This window comes from Tupaia chinensis, unplaced genomic scaffold (assembly GCF_000334495.1).
Source record: "Tupaia chinensis unplaced genomic scaffold, TupChi_1.0 Scaffold000314_1, whole genome shotgun sequence".
Classification (NCBI taxonomy): domain Eukaryota; kingdom Metazoa; phylum Chordata; class Mammalia; order Scandentia; family Tupaiidae; genus Tupaia; species Tupaia belangeri.
Window position 1 is genome coordinate 2467334 of NW_006159807.1, and position 17930 is coordinate 2485263.

Consider the following 17930-nt stretch of genomic DNA (forward strand, 5'->3'; position numbering starts at 1 on the left):
TCTTGAATACATTTTATGAAAATACTTCTCTACCCCTCTCCATGGTTAATATAAATCAAGAATTCGCAATCTCTCTACATAGGTTATTTATGACTTCTACCGTCAGAGGCTTCTTTCTAATGTGGTAAACCTTATTTTCTACATAAAGCTTATATATAAGTGTTCCTTACTTTGTGGACCAATGTTTTTGCAAAATCAAAAACAATTAACTAGAACACTCATATCTAAAAAATAAAACCAACTCTTTTGTTATTAGATTCAGCAAGCACAAATTATTGCTATAAAAGTTTTAAACTTCTTATTTTTCATTTCTGTATCTACCCTGGTATATGTAAGTTAATGCAGACCATTAACAAACTGTTCATAACTTGACACTGGTCTGTATATCATACTTCAAGGATCACGATTTTAGATTAGAGCATTGTGTGTGTGTGTGTGTGTGTGTGTGTGTGTGTGTGCACGTGCACACGCGTATTTTCTAGTTGAGATGAAAATGTAGAAAAGCAAAGGCTTACCTGCCAAGTTTTATGTATACCTCAAAAATCATACCTTTAATTCACACCTCATTTTTTAAAGAAGGGGATTCTTAACAGATTTTAACTTAACATTATGAATTTTTTAGGAAAGATAGGTTATTTCTGTCATTGTGCTTCTCTCTTTAAAACCATATGTTGTCTTGATCTTTAAATAATGACATCACTTCCTTAGTAACACTGATTTGCTTTTTGACTTTGAAATTTCATGAGGTACAAACTTTCTTTGTTCTAATTTTTAGTTCCCCATTTGGAACTGTTGTTGAGAATTTTTGTGGTTAGTTCCATAGATTCCTGATCTCTTGTGGGTCAGTGATCTCAGACTCCCATGTGGAGGACAGCCATAAAAATGAAACTGATTTCCCCAGAGTTTCGGGTGAGGAAGTAGGAAAGCTTCCAGTACTGCTCGGTAGGAGTGGTGCATGCCGATCATGGCAGTGGTCTCGGGGAGCTCACAGTTTCTTATTTCTTGGGGCAGACGTTACCTCCTGAGAGAGACATAAGTCCAACTGCCACTGATCTGGAAATCACCTCACACACCCTCAGACTCACGGTTGCTCAGTCCACAGTTTGTGCTCTTCCCCAGATTGACCATAGTCTGGTGTTCTCACCTCATGCTGCTGGGAAGTAGAACTGGATCTTGGCTCTGTGCCTGACCTGGGGTGCACTGTCAGCAGAGGGTGAGCAGTTACACACACCCAGGATTTATTTCTAAAACAGCCTTCCTATCTAAAATCAGCAAACTGCTTATCTGATTCCTCAGAGAGCACTTGAAACTACATCATAAGAAAGAAACATTTCTAAATCAAGGTAGAAATGAATTCTTGTAATCCCAACTATTTTCACGTGCGATTTCTGTGACACCGAAACCCCTGATGTTCTACGTAATGTAAGCGTTGATTGCACTTGTTTGATGGTGATACTGTTGTCTGCATAACATTGCGTCCTTGTCCATGTCTTCTCTAGCAGCAGAGTTTATTTCACTCTTTAGACACACAGAGCCTTCCTGTTAAAAAGCAGCTAAGGAAGATGAGAGATGTTAGCATTTAGAGAGTTTGTACAAGGTTCCGTAAATCACTGCAGGAATTTGACACCCATGATACCATGTGCAGAGAAGGCAATGTATAGGGCATAAGTAAATTACCAAGGTCACGAACTAGAGCTGGTGGCACTAGCATTCAGACCCACATCTGTCTAATGCCAAAGCTCTCACCACTTCGCCTGGCGTACCTGAAGGAATAGGGAGCAAAAGACTTACAAAAAGGAAGAAGGAAGGGGAGGGTTAATGGCCCCTCCTTGTACAGCTTAAACTTTCTCAGCCCCTAAAAATATCTCTGGCATTTATTAGTACACGTGGCCAACAGACAATCGGCGTTCGCATTACGGTGTTCTGCAGAAGCTATGGCAGCCTTTCGTGGAGAACTTGCAGCAGAAAAGGTGGACTTTATGTCCTGCTAGCTACATACACAGACTGAAAAAGGAACGCAGGGGTGGAGGAGGCCAGCTCATCCCATCTTAAGGTTCTGTCTTCCTAAGCCCTTGGAAACTCCTGTCTGAACCCACCTGGAAATCTAGGACTACTCACCCCTCCTTCTTTCCCTCTCCCCACCAGTTAAGACATTGCTGCCCTAGAGTACAAAAGCTTGGAAGGAGCACCTGCTTCTCTCAGGGCCTGTTCAGTAACCTGGCATTCATGGATGCTTCCTGACCATGAGAACAACACTACTAGAGTTCAGCTCCTGGTAGTAGTTAGTGTAGGAGATCTTCATTTAGCCAAGGAATCTGAGAGCTCTGTTCCCATTAGATCTTAGAAACACTATATGACTCAGTCAGTGTGTATCTTTGAGTGAGTCAGATAAACTCAAATAAAACCCAGGGTTCTTTGTCGCAAGCAACTTAAAATTTCCTGAAGAGAAGCCTAAGAAGGAGAACTTGGGAGTTTTTCCTTGACTCCTTCCTTGAGCCACCCCCTTTGCTTATCCAAGCTATATTCTTACAGTTGAGTTTTTCTATACAGAATTTACGAGGCATACTGTATTTAGAAGAGCTCTTAATTAGATCTTGAGATGGACAGAGTGCTCATTTCCTGCCCTCACCATGTCCACATTTTCCAGATCCTTCCAGACCCTCCTGTCCTGAACCTCTCAGCTGCAGGCTTCTTTCTCCGTAGTTCCGGTCCCCCTTCTCCTGAACCTTTTTACAGCCAGCCTCCTTCCTTCAGGCTGGAAGAGAAAGTCATGACTTGTCTTCCTTCTAGACTAGAATCGCCTTAAAGGCAGGCGTTCTCTTGTGCTTACTTTCCCACAGTGCCCATGATGATTTTGCTGACATAGTAGGTATGCAGTAAATACTTGCTGAATAAATAAACTTATGATGTCATATTGAGAATCAGACAATCGTATTCTAAGGAGTCCTGTAGCTAGACCTCATTCTTTTTTTTTTTTCTTTCTTTTTTGCTATAGGGCACGTGCACTCACCAGAAAGACAGATGGAGACAGAGAGACAGAAAGCGAGAAATCATCCCCCCAGGGGGGATGGCCACGCAGTAATCCCTTCTCCTCCCTTCTCCTCTCGGGATCTTGGGCACGCACGCACACGCGCCCAGCGTGAGTTTAAGCCACTGGGTCCAGGACTCGAACCACGGTCGACTACATGGGAGTCCAGTAACATAGCTATTATGCTAACTGCTGGTCCCTAGACCTCCTTTTATAACACATTCTTTTTGAAATACTCAGTAACTGCAAATACCGCTCCTGTGGGCAGCCTGTGTACTCGTGGACAGATGTGAGGGTCGTGAAGCCCTGCTTGTGTGCAACAGAGACCTGCCTGTTTTTAACTCTCTCCAGCCAACAGTGGTCTTCGCACCACTCTCCCACAAGCAAGCCTTCCACACATTTGACAACAATGATGGTTCATCTCCGAATACTTTTTTCTTTACCATCAATTAAATTTCCCCACAATGGGAATGTTATTGATTACTTTATTCCCTCACAAAAAGACCAATTATAATCAAATGAGATGAACATTCACCTCAAGATTTTATTGTCTTCAATAATATAATAAAGCAAAAGATGAAGCTTAGAACTGGATCGCTTGACCCTTTCTCTTGTCTCCTCCCAGTTCAAAATGCTTGCATCTCTTACTAGCCAGCATCCTCTTAGATCTGCAGTTGGGCTCAGCACATTCAAGCCTCAGCACAATCTTCTTTGTAGTTTTTGCCTTTTTTTGGAAAATGGCCTTAGTCTGTTTACCAAGGCCACTCTGCTTCCTGTCATAACACTGCTTTCCCTGAGCATGCAGAGACTCCTTGCCTTTTGTGTCACTTTGTGAGGTTGGTGCTTGTCACACTTCTTACAGAAAGTCCGGTAGGTTTTAGGGACGTTCACCCTGTTTGCAGGTGTGCTATCCACACAGGAAAAAACATAAAAATAAAAAAGGCCTGAATACATTTTATTCTGTCAGTTTTACTCTTAATATTATGCTTCTGAAGACTAAAGAGTTGTGTTATCTAAAAAAAAAAGAAAAAGCTGGTATAGGGTAATGCATCTGTTAGTGGGAGAAAAAGAGAAATGAATTCTAGGGAAAAGAATCCCTGTCAATTTGATGTCAACATATTCAATACATTTTTTCACATGTTCCCAAATTTATATCTTCAGCCCAGGGATATAAATATCCTCTCCCTGAACAACACATTAATCCACAATATCAGCATGTTCCTATCAGACAAGAGATGTCTCAAATGGAACTCTTAATCATCTTCCACCCACAGTCCTTCCCGTCTCTGCACATGGAGGCTCCATCGTCCCAGTTACCTAAGCCCAAAACTTGAATTTTTTGTTTTTTAATGATAGAGAACACATGTGTGTGCACAAGAGAGAGAAAGAGAAAAGCACCCTCAACATGGTCTCATCACTCCATGATCTCCTTTCCCCAGCCCTCCAGCTCCTCAGACTTCTGGGTACCCAAGTTTACTCAGCGTGTTCTCAGGCTGACTCTGAGATCAGGACCCTTAGTCACCATATGGCTTCCAGCCTTACAGGGCTCTTGGCATGACGTTGCCCCATAGCAACTGGGCCTGGGATCATTCTTAATTCTTCTTTCTGGCACATCCCTCATCAGGAAGTCCTGTGAGTGCTACCTTCAAAATATGCCCAGGATCTAGCAACTTCTTAAACCCTTCCCTGCTATCACCTGATCCAAGCAATGGTCTTGCAAAACTGTTCCTGTCCTATAGTCTGTTTTCCATTTGGCACTCAGAGGACAAGACCTGTGAAACACACATGCAGATCATAACATTTCTTTGTTCGTAACTTACTCATTTCTCTCAGTGAATGCCAAATTCTTAGAGTAGCTTGCAGTTCCAACCTGAGTACCCTGTTACCTTTCTCACTGTTCCTCCTAATGCTCTCCTCTTAACTTACTCTACTGTAGCCACATGTGGCTACCTAATTCCTCAGCTACTGCTACAGGATCCTCAAGTATTCCTTGGAATCTTTGTATGGCTCATCGTGTGCCTAGAACCATCTTTCTCCCAATCCCCACATGATCCATTCACTCACTCCTTCAGAGTCTTCACGTAAAATTTCCTTTCTTGGGGCCAACAGATGGCATAGTGGTTATATCACTGTACTTCCACATGGCTGACTGTGGTTCAAGTCTTGGATCCGGTGGCTTGAAATCACTCTGAGTACATGTGTGTGCGTGCCCAAGATCCCAGGAAGAGAAGGGATTGCAGTGTGGCCATCCCCTCTGGGAGATGATTTCTCACTTTCTCTCACAGTTTCTGTCTGTGTGTCTCTCTCTCTCCGATGAGCGCACATACCTTAAGGTAAAAACCTCTTAAACAAATAACTTCCTTTTTCATTAAGGTCTATCCTGACTCCCCATTTAAAACTGCAACCCATAGCACTTCCAGTGCTTCTTATCCTGCCAGTATTTTTCCTATAGAATGCCACTTGTCTCATTCTAATACACTGTAAACTATAAAATGTCACGTTCTTGTTTATTGTCAGTCACCCTCCAGTAGAAATAAGTTCCTCATAAGCAGGGACGTTTACTTGCTAGTAGCCCACCAACACCACCTTGCATCTCAAGGTTCTTTTTACAAAGATTAGTTGTGGAAGTTAAATGAAATTAAGTTACTCATTTTTCAATTTTGAATTGCTTTGCTCTCACTTCATTATGTGGGTGCTTTCTTAGCTACAGTCCTTTATGACTACAAAAGACAGATAATACATTCTTTATTGCAAATAAATGAAGCAGGAACTGTGAGAAAGCCTTGAGCAGAGATAGTAAAATGGTCAAAGTTTCTTTGAAGCAAAAAGCTTTGGGACCAGCAATTGGCGTAATGGCTACATCACTGAACTGCCAAGTAGTCGACCACGGTTCAAGTCCCGTACCCGGTGGCTTAAACTCACTCCGGGCGCATGTGCGTGCATGCCCATGATCCCAAGAGGAGAATGGAGGAGAAGGGATTGTAACGTGGCCATTCCCCCAGGGGGTGATTTCTCACTTTCTGTCTCTCTGTCTCTCTCTGTCTTTCTGGCAAGCACATGCACCCTATAGCAAAAACCTCTCAAAAAAAGAAAGAAAAGAAAAAAGCTTCAGTCACTGGGGACCAGCAGATGGCATAATGGTTGTGTCGCTAATTCCCACATAGCCAACCACAGTCCAAAGTCCTGGACCTGGCAGCTTGAAACTCACACTAGACACGTATATATGTGTGCCCAAAATCCCAAGAGGAGAATGGAAGAAAAGGATTGTGGCATGACCATCCCCCTGGAGGGTGATTTCTTACCATCTGTCTCTCTGTCTCTTCAGCAAGCACACACACCCTATAGCAAAAATCTCTCTTTAAAAAAAAGCTTGAGTCACTGTTTACATTCTGAAATTTATCAAATCTGCTTTGCCAATGCCAGAAAATTTTCACTTTCATCTTCTGCCAGCTTTTACCTGATTCTAATACATCACCATTGAACTGGTTCATTTTATATGTTAGAAAGACTAGGATTTTTTATCTCATCTTGACTGTCACGTTGTGGTCAGATGTAGTTTTCCCCGCGTTTCAGGCTACTTCCTGGTTCAAACTCAGCAGATTGGAGCCTCATTCTCTGTGCCCTAAAACCGAACACGTAAAGGCACTCATCTTCTGACATGTGGGCAGAAATAGGAATGTGCTGTGACCCTCTAAGAGTACAATTGTAAAGATGTCCATTACTTCTGATCATTGAAATGATCGACGAATTCAACCTATGGCTTCAAGAGAATGTGATGACCATCTGACCAACACAGCAGAACTGAACACTTGAAATGATTATGGTCCCCTTCAAGGTTTATACCTTCAGAAGAATTCTATTTATTTCAGGAAAGCCACCACCACACCAAACATTTGGCATTGCCTTTAACGTCTGCAGTGCATTCTTCTGAATTTCTGAAGTAATAGAAAATATTTATGCTTTCAGGGTAGTGTATGTGTATCAGTCAAAATTAAGTCTAATGAATAAAACGAGTAAAGGTATGATAGATACATGTCTTGGTTTAGAAAGAAGAAAGTATGATTATCAATAGGACTTTGTCAGGGGCAGTGGGTGGCGTGGCTTGTATGCCATTGCTAAAAGAGGGTTTTCAGAACATTTCAACAAACGCACCATCCTGTAAGTGTGGCCATAATGTTCTAAGGTGATCCCATTCGAGTGTATCAGTTTTATCTGTATGTACGTGTGTGTCAGAATTTTGCTATAGTTTCATCCTCTGTATCCAGTGCCTGATTTCCATGATTGCCAGATTCCAAGACATGTGAGTGGAAAAACTGTATGCTCCCCAAAATTTTGCTGTAGTTTCATCCTCTGTATCTATCCAGTGCCTGATTTCCATGATTGCCAGATTCCAAGACATGTGAGTGGAAAAACTGTATGCTCCCCAACAAAAGTCCAAGAAAACAGTATTGTCACATTGAAACTAAGAACCTTTGGAGATCTGGGACTTGAATCTTAAAAATATTCTCCAAGCCTATAGGCAAGGGTCAGTCAGAAATCATTTCCTACCAATTTTAGAAGCTCACCACAGAATAGGATTCAGTGAGCCATTTGTTCCATTTTCTGGTAAAGCTTTTCTCTTTTGTATTCAACTTGCTCTTTTAGAAATCATGGATCCTGATGAGCAATTGGAAACCCTTCATGAAGCACTGAAACTACTGCCACCTGCTCACTGCGAAACCCTCCGGTACCTCATGGCACATCTAAAGAGGCAAGTTGTAGACTCTGAGTCTTACACTGCATTGCATCCAAATTTTCAAGAATAAAAGGAAACAAAAGGTGAAAAAAAGATAGCCAGTCTACTGGATGAATAAATAAATAAATACATCACTATATTGTCTTCTTGTGTGAAATTGCACTATTTGACAAAGAATGCTAAAAATATTCTGTACTACAATACTAAACACAGACCTGATTCTCGCATAAGTGTATTTTTAGTTTTAGTATGTTTTAAAATGTGCTGGAAATATTAATAGTCTCCTGAGACATGCATTAATTTTTGTGGAAAGGAAGGGCTTTAGCTATGAAAGCACCTACATAATGAAGCAAGAGCAAAGCAACTCACACCTCACTTTTCTTATCTTCTTACTCCAAAATAAGCACTTCTGACTTGTTGATGGAATTTTAGGTTATTGAATTAATGTTGCTAGTGCTGAAAACTGGCATAAAAGGTGATGAGTTAAAGTAAAGAGTAAAGGGAGGGATAGATGTTTTAAATAGAGGGGCTGGCCCTGTGGCCTACTGGTTAAGGGAAATGGATCCCTCATGGCCAACCCTGCTTCAAGTCCCAGCCCCAATGGTTTGAAAAACATGCTGAACACATGTGTGTGTGTGCCCCGATCCCAACAGAATGGAGAAATGGAAGAGAAAGGGTCATGGCATGACCATACCCCACTGAGAAGAGCTTTCTCCCTCTCACTCTGGTGAGCACATGCACAATTTAAAAAAAAAAAGTTGAAGTGATTGTGATATAAACGTTCTTGGTAACCCTCTCTTCCTACCAGTTGGAAAAAGATTTCATAATTATAGGACTAAGTTTTTAAGAACCAATCAAAAAATATTGTGTATACCTGGAGGTATGAGTTATACAGAAATTATGTTTTAGTCCTCATGGATGTTGATTTTCCCTCTTTAAAAATGCCCTGAGTCAAAAACTTTAATATGCTCACAACTGCACTTGTAAATACAAGGTGCTTCACCATTGTATGTAATTAAATGCTCCACACTAACACAAAGGGATCACTCTCAAATTATAGTCTCCATGCTATTGCTGTAGCAGTAAACGGAACAGAATCCCTGGTGGTGTTGGTCACTCTGACCCATTTTCAATCCCTGTTCCCACCGTGCTCTCCCTGGACAAACTATTCAAGGTACAGAAATACTCCGTAGAAGATAGCCAGGTTGGGGGGGTGGGGAGGGCAAGCAGCATAGTCAAGGTGGCCTCGTCCCTTGTCTACTATTTGCACACACACCCTGTGGCTACAGGCTGTGGCAAGAGGATCCACAGAGAGAACCTAGGCTTGAACTCAGGCTTGACTCACAAGTCATGCAAAAGTTGAAATTATTTATTAGTTATAATTTACTTCACAGAAAGTCAGTACTTTGAAGTTGTGGGAAAGTACAGAGAAATGACCTGGCAGAAGGGCTGGAAGGTGGTCACAGACCCTTGTCAGTCGTGTTTCTGTGTCGGTGCTCCAGCATGGCGAAGAAGCTCATGGCTCCCTCAAGGTCATGTGTTCCTTTACTTGCGTGTTTCAGAGTGACCCTGCATGAGAAAGAGAACCTGATGAACGCAGAGAACCTCGGGATCGTCTTTGGCCCTACCCTCATGAGATCTCCAGAACTAGACGCGATGGCTGCATTGAATGACATTCGGTATCAGAGACTGGTGGTGGAGCTGCTGATCAAAAATGAAGACATTTTATTTTAAATTTTTAATTTGAGGGGAGAAGAAATGTTTTACAGATGAAGGAATGTTTTATAGTAATTTAATTGGCTCCTGTAGCTGAATTATTTCTCAGTTAGAGGTTTGGGCATATAACCAGATAAAAATGAAGGAACTTTTCTGTTGTTTCTGTAGCACCGCTCAGCTCTCCTCGTAAAACAGTGAACACACTTTCCGGTTCTAGTAATCCTGGGTGTTTATCATGTTAAGAGAAACTCAAGCTATTGCATGATTAGCCTCCTGTTTGGCAAGGAAACCCCATACGAGCAAACAGCAAGCCTGCACCCGCACCGCCTCTCCGTCCTGGGTAGTCTGTGGTTGTGACCCAGCATGTTTCACAGAGTGAGCCTGTCGTGACTTTGCTTTCAGGGTCTGTGTCCTCGGTTCCTGACGCTTGCACACACATGCACACACGGGCGGGAGAATAGCACCTCCCCCTTGCATCGCCATAGACGATGTCATATGCCTACTGTCTGCCAGTGCTTTCTTTCTGGTTTCTCTTAGTTCTTCTCTAACATAGCTCTTCCTGGCAAAAGCAAAATGTGTTTTCAGGTTCGTTACTTTAATAAGTTATCCATACCAATAAAAAAATGTACAACACAGAGCATTTTCTGTTAAATTATTGGTTTTCAGTTGTAATTTTGTATTTTTATCTGGCATGCATTTGTTAATTTATTAAATTTGGCTTTTAGAAATCAAACCCCATGAGTGAGAGTATTTGGAAAAATGTGTTTGGCCATTTATTTAACGCTGAGTACTTCCTCTCACCTCTTTTGTTTGTTATTAAAAGTTTGGTGGTGAGCTTCTAAAGCTACTTAGAATCAAAATACCCATCCATTGGATTTATTTTTCTTGCATTACACTCTGGTTATAAATCTGGAATATTTTCTTAACTTTTTTCTAAAGAGGAGAGGGTAGACTGGAGTTTCTTCTAGAGCCATCAAAAGAAAAAGGAAGGCTAGTACGAAAAAGGGGCTTCTTCTGAACATTTGGTTTGTCAGAAATGTCTGCTATTGATGTGCACTGAGCCAGCAGCACTGCCTGAGATGAGGGCCAGAGAGCAGCCTATAGTCGGAAGAAGGTGGGCTGCAGTGAGGAGCCAGGGTCCAGGCTCCAGGAAGAAGGTGGGCTGCAGTGAGGAGCCGGGGTCCAGGCTCCGGGCCCGCTACTGTCACTGGCCACCCATGTGGCCTTGAGAAAATGACCCTCCAGGGTCTGTTTCCCTGTTTGTCAGGTCAGCACTCTTATAGAACTAAAGTTCTATCCTGCTTTGAAAAGTAAAACAAAAATTAGAAACATATTCCCAGACTTCAAGACTATCTCAGAGATTAATGGAAATTGACAACAGTAGGGAGTTTTCCCATATTTTGCACCTAGTCTACAGCAGGAAGTTGGAAATAGGAAGTACTATTCACTTATTAATTTTTTTAATTGCCAGAGATGGCATGTGCTCACTAGAGTCCTGTTTATGTTTTAGTTTATTTTGTTTTTGTTTTAGGGTTTTGTCATAGGGCTCGTGCTCTCCGAAGAAAGAAAAATAGGAACAGAGAGAGAGGAAAGTGAGGAATCACACCTCCCAGGGAAGATGGCTATGCCATAACCCCTTCTTCTTTCAGGATTTTGCCCCACCATGGGACACACCACTATCCATTTTCCTCCATTTCTCCATCCTGTCAGGATCTCGAGCACACACACATGCCCAGAATGTTTTCTAAACTGCTGGGGCCAGGAATTGAACTGCAGGTGGCCATGTGGGAGCCATTTCTCTATACACAGCACTTAACCACTGTGCTACAGAGCCAGCCCTTTATTCATGTTTAGATTTAGAAAAGTGTGGTTGTTCAGGAGGTAATTCCATCACAGCTCTCTTCTCATCCATAGCCTCCTGTCAGAAATGTCCTTGCACCATGCACTGAGTGCACCGGTGATACAGAGTACAGGGATCTGTTTTCTTTAAGATGGAGACCATTAAAAGACACTACGAAGGCAGTGCTCTGGACCGGGGAATTCTGTCAGAGAAATCTGATCAAACTAATCTGCCCTGGGATAGGTAAATTGACCTGCTGTGTGTTCACTGCTGAAGGCAATTTTCTCCAGTCTTTTTGTTGTTGTTGTTAACGAGGGTGTGTGAATGGGAAGGAGAGAGAAGTAGGTATTTTTGACAACGTCTCCCCATGTGATCCTCTTGCCCCAGCCTCCAAAGGCACACATCACTGGGCCTGGCCTTCGGATTGGGCCAGGACTGAACCCAGGCCACCCACAGAGCATCAGTCACCGTACAGTTGTGTTTTCCCTCTTGCACTACAGTAGCTGGGCCTGCGAAGTCCTGTTTTTGTTTTTGTTTTAGGTTTTTGCCATAGGGCTCGGGCTCTCGGAAGAGAGACAGATAGAGACAGTGAGAGGGGAAAGTGAGAAATCACACCCCCCAGGGAGATAACTATGCTGTAATCCTTCTTCTCTTAGGATTTTGGGCGCGCGCACACACACACACACACACACACACACACACACACACACACACACACGCGCACCTAGCGTGATTTTCAAGCCACCAGGTCCAGAACTTGAACCACAGTCAGCTATGTGGGAGTCCAGCAGCACCTTAACACCTCACCACCTGCTGGCCTCACGAAGTCCTACTTTTAAAGGAGAAATTTGATTGTAAAGGATAGGCTTTATTAGAGTGCTCTTCTGTTTTCCTAAGTGAAACAGAGTTGGTTGCCTTTAGAACGGGAACTTAGAATTTGATGGACCAGCATTTAGCGTAATAGCTATGTCACTGGACTCCCATGTAGTCAACCACGGTTCGAGTCCCAGACCCGGTGACTTAAACTCACGCCAGGTGCACCTACGTGCGTGCCCAAGATCCCGAAAGGAGAATGGAGGAGAAGGGATTGCAGTATGGCCATCCCCCCCTAGGGGGGTAATTTCTTACTTTCTGTCTCTCTGTCTCTCTGTCTCTCTCTGTCTTTCTGGCGAGCACACGCACCCTATAGCAAAAACCTCTCCAAAAAAAAAAAAAGAATTTGAGCTCTATCTGCAGCAGAAGCAGCACCTGTAAAGACGCCAGCCCTCCCCCAATTAGTCATCGTAAATATTAAGCAAATATTCAGAGAAAGTTTCTGAGCTTGTCTTCAGAGAAGCTTTTCCTTTACCTGCTCTGTAGAGTGTGTGCTTGGTACATTTTAAAACTGGTGGGTGAGTAGTTCATACCCCATGCCCTCAGGAAGTACAGTTACATAATAACAACTACCTCACCTGTGAACACACTGTTGAGACACCTCCTCAAATTGAAACAATCCCAGCCAAGCAGGGAGCTATTTCGCTCTATAATTAATGGGGATCTTAAAATATATCTTCCTGTGACCTATGGGGGGGTTCTGAAATCATCGCCTTTTATGACCAGGCCGGTTTCTACTTCAACCACTGACAGCAGTAGGAAGAGAGACCCATAACTGTCTCTCTCCGTCATACCCACAGAGTTGGCAGCACTACAGGCACTGTCTCCTCAATTTTCTGCATACAGTTTGAAAGAAATTGAGAAATCTATAAATTTCCCACTTCCACATATTTTTGGTGTTTTTAAATGCTACTTAGTTATACTGGCTGGCTGGAGGAAGTAGTTCTTCACTAAACTGAGATTAAACATGTCTAAATGGAAGAATGGATATTTATCAGTGTTTCTGATTGCTTAATGAGCTCAAATGGAAGGCCTTGGAACAAATTAGGATCAGGGTTCCAATCTTTTTAATATTGCTTTTCTTTTTTGAAAAAGCTTATTTCATGAGAGAAAGAGAAACAAGACCCCTCAACAGGGTCTCACACTGCAATACAACTCCCCCACCACACACACACACAAGCCTCCCAACCAGCATCATTGCCACGTGAACTCAGCATTTGTAGGTCAACTAGGGAACCGAACTCATGATCTTCCATATAGATCTTACATTGCTTAGACAGTACGTTCTTGCTGCATCACACAGCCAGTCTTTGTTACTTCAAATAATAATAATAATTGTGCCAGCAGGTGGTATGGTGGTTAAGACACAAGATTCCCACATGGCCAACTGCATTTTGAGTCCCAGACCTGGCAGCTTCAAAATCACACCAGGCACATGTGCATGCATGCCCAAAATCTAAGGAGGAGAATGGAGAAGGGATTGTGGCATGGCCATCCCCTCTGGGGGATAATTTCTCACTTTCCCTCTCTCTGTTTTTGTCTCTCTCTAGCAACCACATGTACCCTATGAAAAAAAAAAAATACCACAGAGTGCATGTACTCACCAGAGAGAGAGAAAACAAATCACTGCCCATGGGGCATGGGCATGCCATAACCCTTCTCCAGTTCTTCCTCCTGAAATCACTGCCCATGGGGCATGGTCATGCCATAACCCTTCTCCAGTTCTTCCTCCTATCAGGATTTTGGACATGTGCACACACATATCAGCATGTTTTTCAAGCTACTGGGTCTAGGATTTGACCGCATAGTAAACCACGTGAGATCCAGCTGCCCTAACAACAGTGCTACCCACTGGCCCTCTATCATCATCTTTAACAAAACATTTCATAGCTTATTGCCCCAAAGCTAATAAATATTATTGGTGAGTACATTTAAATAAAAAGTTTAATAAATGCACTTCAGAAAATCAGTGTACTTAGACCTTTTCTCTCAACATTTTTTTTTAAACTTTTGCTATAGGACATGTGCATTCACCAAGGCGAGGAGGGAGTGAGAAGTCACCCCACAGGGTCACGGCCATGCTGCAGTCTCTTCTCCATTCTCCTCTTGGGATGAACACACACACACCTGGCATGATTTTCAACCATTGACTCTGGTGCTTAAAACCTTCATTAGCCATGTGGGAGTCCAGCTGCCTCAACCACAAGCCACCTGACTTGTCCTCCCAACTTCTTAGGAAAATCTTTTAAGTAATTTTAAACTTGATTTGCCTGTAACAATTGTCTGGCATTCCATTTGCCAGCTAGTCTAAATGAAAGGCATTCCTTCAGCGCATTCTCTACGCGTGTCATCATCACACAGCCCACTTCGCTGAACACCTGGGCAGTTCTGAGCCTTGACTGACGTACCCTGGAGGGGTGAGGTGCAGGCCAAGAAGGGGACAGCATTGTCAGGGATCTGTCAGTCTGTAATGTTTACAGATCTAGTTCCCGCTCGTATTCTTTCTCCAAATTATAAAAAAGAAAAAGCCAAGGCCTGAATCCCTTAGAGCATCTGTTATTCCACACATGCTTCCTGGGTGCTCCCCGGCCAGTTATGTGCCATGTGCTGTGCTAGGACTTGGAATAAGACGAGTTCCATCTTTCAGGAAACTCCTTGACCCAATCAGACTACTTCTGTGCTCTTTCCCATGGAGTAACTACCTCAGTGGCCGTGGGCCTGCCTCAGCACCAGCCATCATCAACAACAAAAGAACAGCAAGATGATGTGGATATATTTGCCCCCTTTTTCCTTCATTTGGAGAATATCTTACTGTGTAATCAAACCCATGTAGATAAGACCTTATATACTTAATACACTGTGTTACCCTGTATAAATGGTAAAGTTTAGTTTCTAGACCAGTATGGCTGTTAATTTCTGTTTAATGCCAACTCAATATAGTAAATTGGGATTTTTTTCAATATTGGTAGTACAGCTAAAGTTTCCAAAAATTCAAATTATATACAAATGTATATGTGGGGGGAGCATGCATTATTAATAGCTGTATGTTATTCATCAATAGCAGCAACAGCTTTGTATTTTCTGTTCTCCATGAGCACAGAAATCATGGTCTTACAATTCCGTTTGATAGTTTGGAGATAACTTTTAACTTTCTTTTTTCACCAGTAAGGAAAAGTGGAAATAAAAATGTGCCTGGCATGAGTTTAAGCCACTGGGTCCAAGACTAGAACCACAGTCAACTATGTAGGAGTCCAGTGACAGAGCCATTATGCCAACTGCTGGTCCCAGGTCCCCATCTTTTAAAAGGTCCTCAAACTCTTGAAATTTCTGGTGTAATAGGAGCATCTTTTGTTATTCATACTGAACCCTTTTGATCACACAGGAGTTTATGCTGATGAGGTAACTGTTGCAGAGTAGGGGGTGTGGGGGAGGGGGTAAGACAGCCACAGGCTGGGACTGGTCAGAGGAAACACCAAGTAATTGGAGGGCTGTAGCTTTCAGTTGCTCTCACTGACTTTTGGGAATGGAGGGGGGAAGGGGGTCCTGAAGACTAAGCTCTGTAAAAACTCTTGAGAAGAAGATTTGATGAGCTTCCAAACTGAGAGCACATCAGAGAGGGCATGGAAATTGCCCCTCCCTGCCATAGCTTGGCCTGTGTGTCTCTCCTTGGCCGTTCCTGCATTGTGGACTTTACAATGCACTGGTAAACATCAATGTTCTGAGTTTTGTGAACCATTCTTGAAAATTGTTAAACCTAAGGAGAAGGTTGTGGTAACTTCTGGTTTCAGGGTCCTCAGTCAGAAGTTGAGTGTTTCTCCCAGGGCTTGCAACCAGGTTGAAGTGGGGGCAGTCTCATGGGACCTGACTCTTCACTATTAGGATCTGGCACTAACTCCGGGTAGATAGTATCAGAACTGAACTGAACTTGGGACCAGCAGTCAACATAATGGCTATGTCGCTGAACTCCCATGTGGTCTACCGCAGTTCGAGTCCCGGACCCTGTGACTTAAACTGTGCATGCATGCCCAAGATCCTGAGAGGAGAATGGAGGAGAAGGGATTGCGGCGTGGCCCCATCCCCACAGAGGGTGATTTCTCACTTTCTGTCTCTCTCTGTCTTTCTGGAGAGCGCATGTGCCTTATAGCAAAAAACCTCTCCATAAAAAGAAGAACTAAACTGAACTATAGGACACCCAGCTGGTGTTTGGAGAGTTGGAGAACTTGTTAGCATGGGAAAACCCACACATCTGGTATCAGAAGTGTTGTGAGTAAAAACACCGCAGTCCATCTATCTAAGACAATCTGTGACAATCTTCCCAGGTCCCAAATAGCAATGAACGGAAAAAAACTAAAATTGCTATTTCCTTTTGGTTTTATATAATTGAGGAATTAGATTACAACTATAACACCAAATCCTTTAGTAATTTCATTAATAAAGGTCGTATTACTACTTTATTATAGATGTATACATTTGTTCATTTCAATACTGATCTGCTTTATTAAAGTCATTAGGCCCTCTCAGAAAGTGCTCAAATAAATTTGAAACAGTTATATTTCACTAGTCCAATATATCATAGTATCACGATTCAAGTGATATTTGGACATATTGAAACTAAATGAAGAGAGAGTGAAGCTAAAACATTATGATTTATCACCATGTATTGTAAGGAAAATCCTGATTAATGAGTTTTACTGGTTTTTGAAGAGATTATATTTTAATAGTCTTCTAGTCATAACACATTTCTCATTGTAAATGTTTTCCTTGGTGGTGGTTTGGCTGAACAACACAAGCACCACAAAGAACTGTAAGCACCGTGTTTCTGACCTAGTCTCTGGACCCCACGGGAGTCCCGGGGGCTTTATTGCTTCACAGATATACTCACTCTTGCACTGTAGCAGGAAACAGCCGCACGTGAAGCTGAAATCTTAGGACTGGTTCTTCTACCTCTGAATCAACCACTTAGCTGCCCATGCCACTGTCAGAAGACACAAAGCAGCAGAGGAGGTAATGTTTCAGAGATGAAAATAATTCTCTGTAGGAAATTAGCAAAAAAGGGCTTGGAGAGATAAAACACCACCAACTCAGAATACTCTTAAAACATTGAAATCTTTGAATTGTCATTGTCTCATACTTAAACCTGTTGACTTCCTATGAAGTGTCTGCAGGTGCAACTTAAGCACAACCAAGGTTTGTTGGTGCAAAAACTCCATCCCTAGACTGATAGTTGGATGCCTCTCCATGTGAGTGGATATTTCCTAAAACACTTTTTATTACCAAAGAAAATACATACTATTATTTTCAAGGTCAACTGTGTATTTTTTAAATTATATCCGAGAGAAAGGAGGTATAGACATATAAGCAGACTTTAAAAAGCTCTTGATGAGCCAAATGGCAGTGCAGAGGTTAAACAACTGGACCCATATGGAAAATGTCCTGGGTTCTTATCCTCTGACTCCCCACCCCAAGCACACTGGGCACATGTGTGCCTACCCATGATCCAGGCTGGCTGATTATGGGGCTAGATTGTGGCATGAAGACCCTCTTGGAGGTGCTTATCTCTCTGTCTTATAGAAGAAACTTTTTTAAGTTCATGGGGAAATGGAATGAAACTATGAGTTTATTTTGGTGGGGAAAAAATAGCTTAAAATCCATGTGTAATTTTTTTGGGGGGGGAGAGGTTTTTACTATAGGGCACTTGAACTCGCCAGAAAGACAGAGAGATGGAAAGCAAGAAATCA

At 42.5% G+C, this 17930-nt stretch overlaps 1 protein-coding gene across 3 annotated transcripts in view; it reads left to right on the top strand.

The window, feature by feature from the left end:
- CHN1 (chimerin 1) overlaps window positions 1-10212 on the top strand; it is a 125726-nt gene extending 115514 nt beyond the window's left edge. For all 3 annotated transcript variants that reach the window (XM_006151115.2, XM_006151114.2, XM_006151113.3), the window contains 2 exons: window positions 7673-7778; window positions 9326-10212. In XM_006151115.2, the coding sequence (XP_006151177.1) occupies window positions 7673-7778; window positions 9326-9497 (278 nt within the window). In that variant the 3' untranslated portion in view covers window positions 9498-10212. The remainder of the gene's footprint in view (window positions 1-7672; window positions 7779-9325) is intronic.
- Window positions 10213-17930: the final 7718 nt, after the last annotated feature.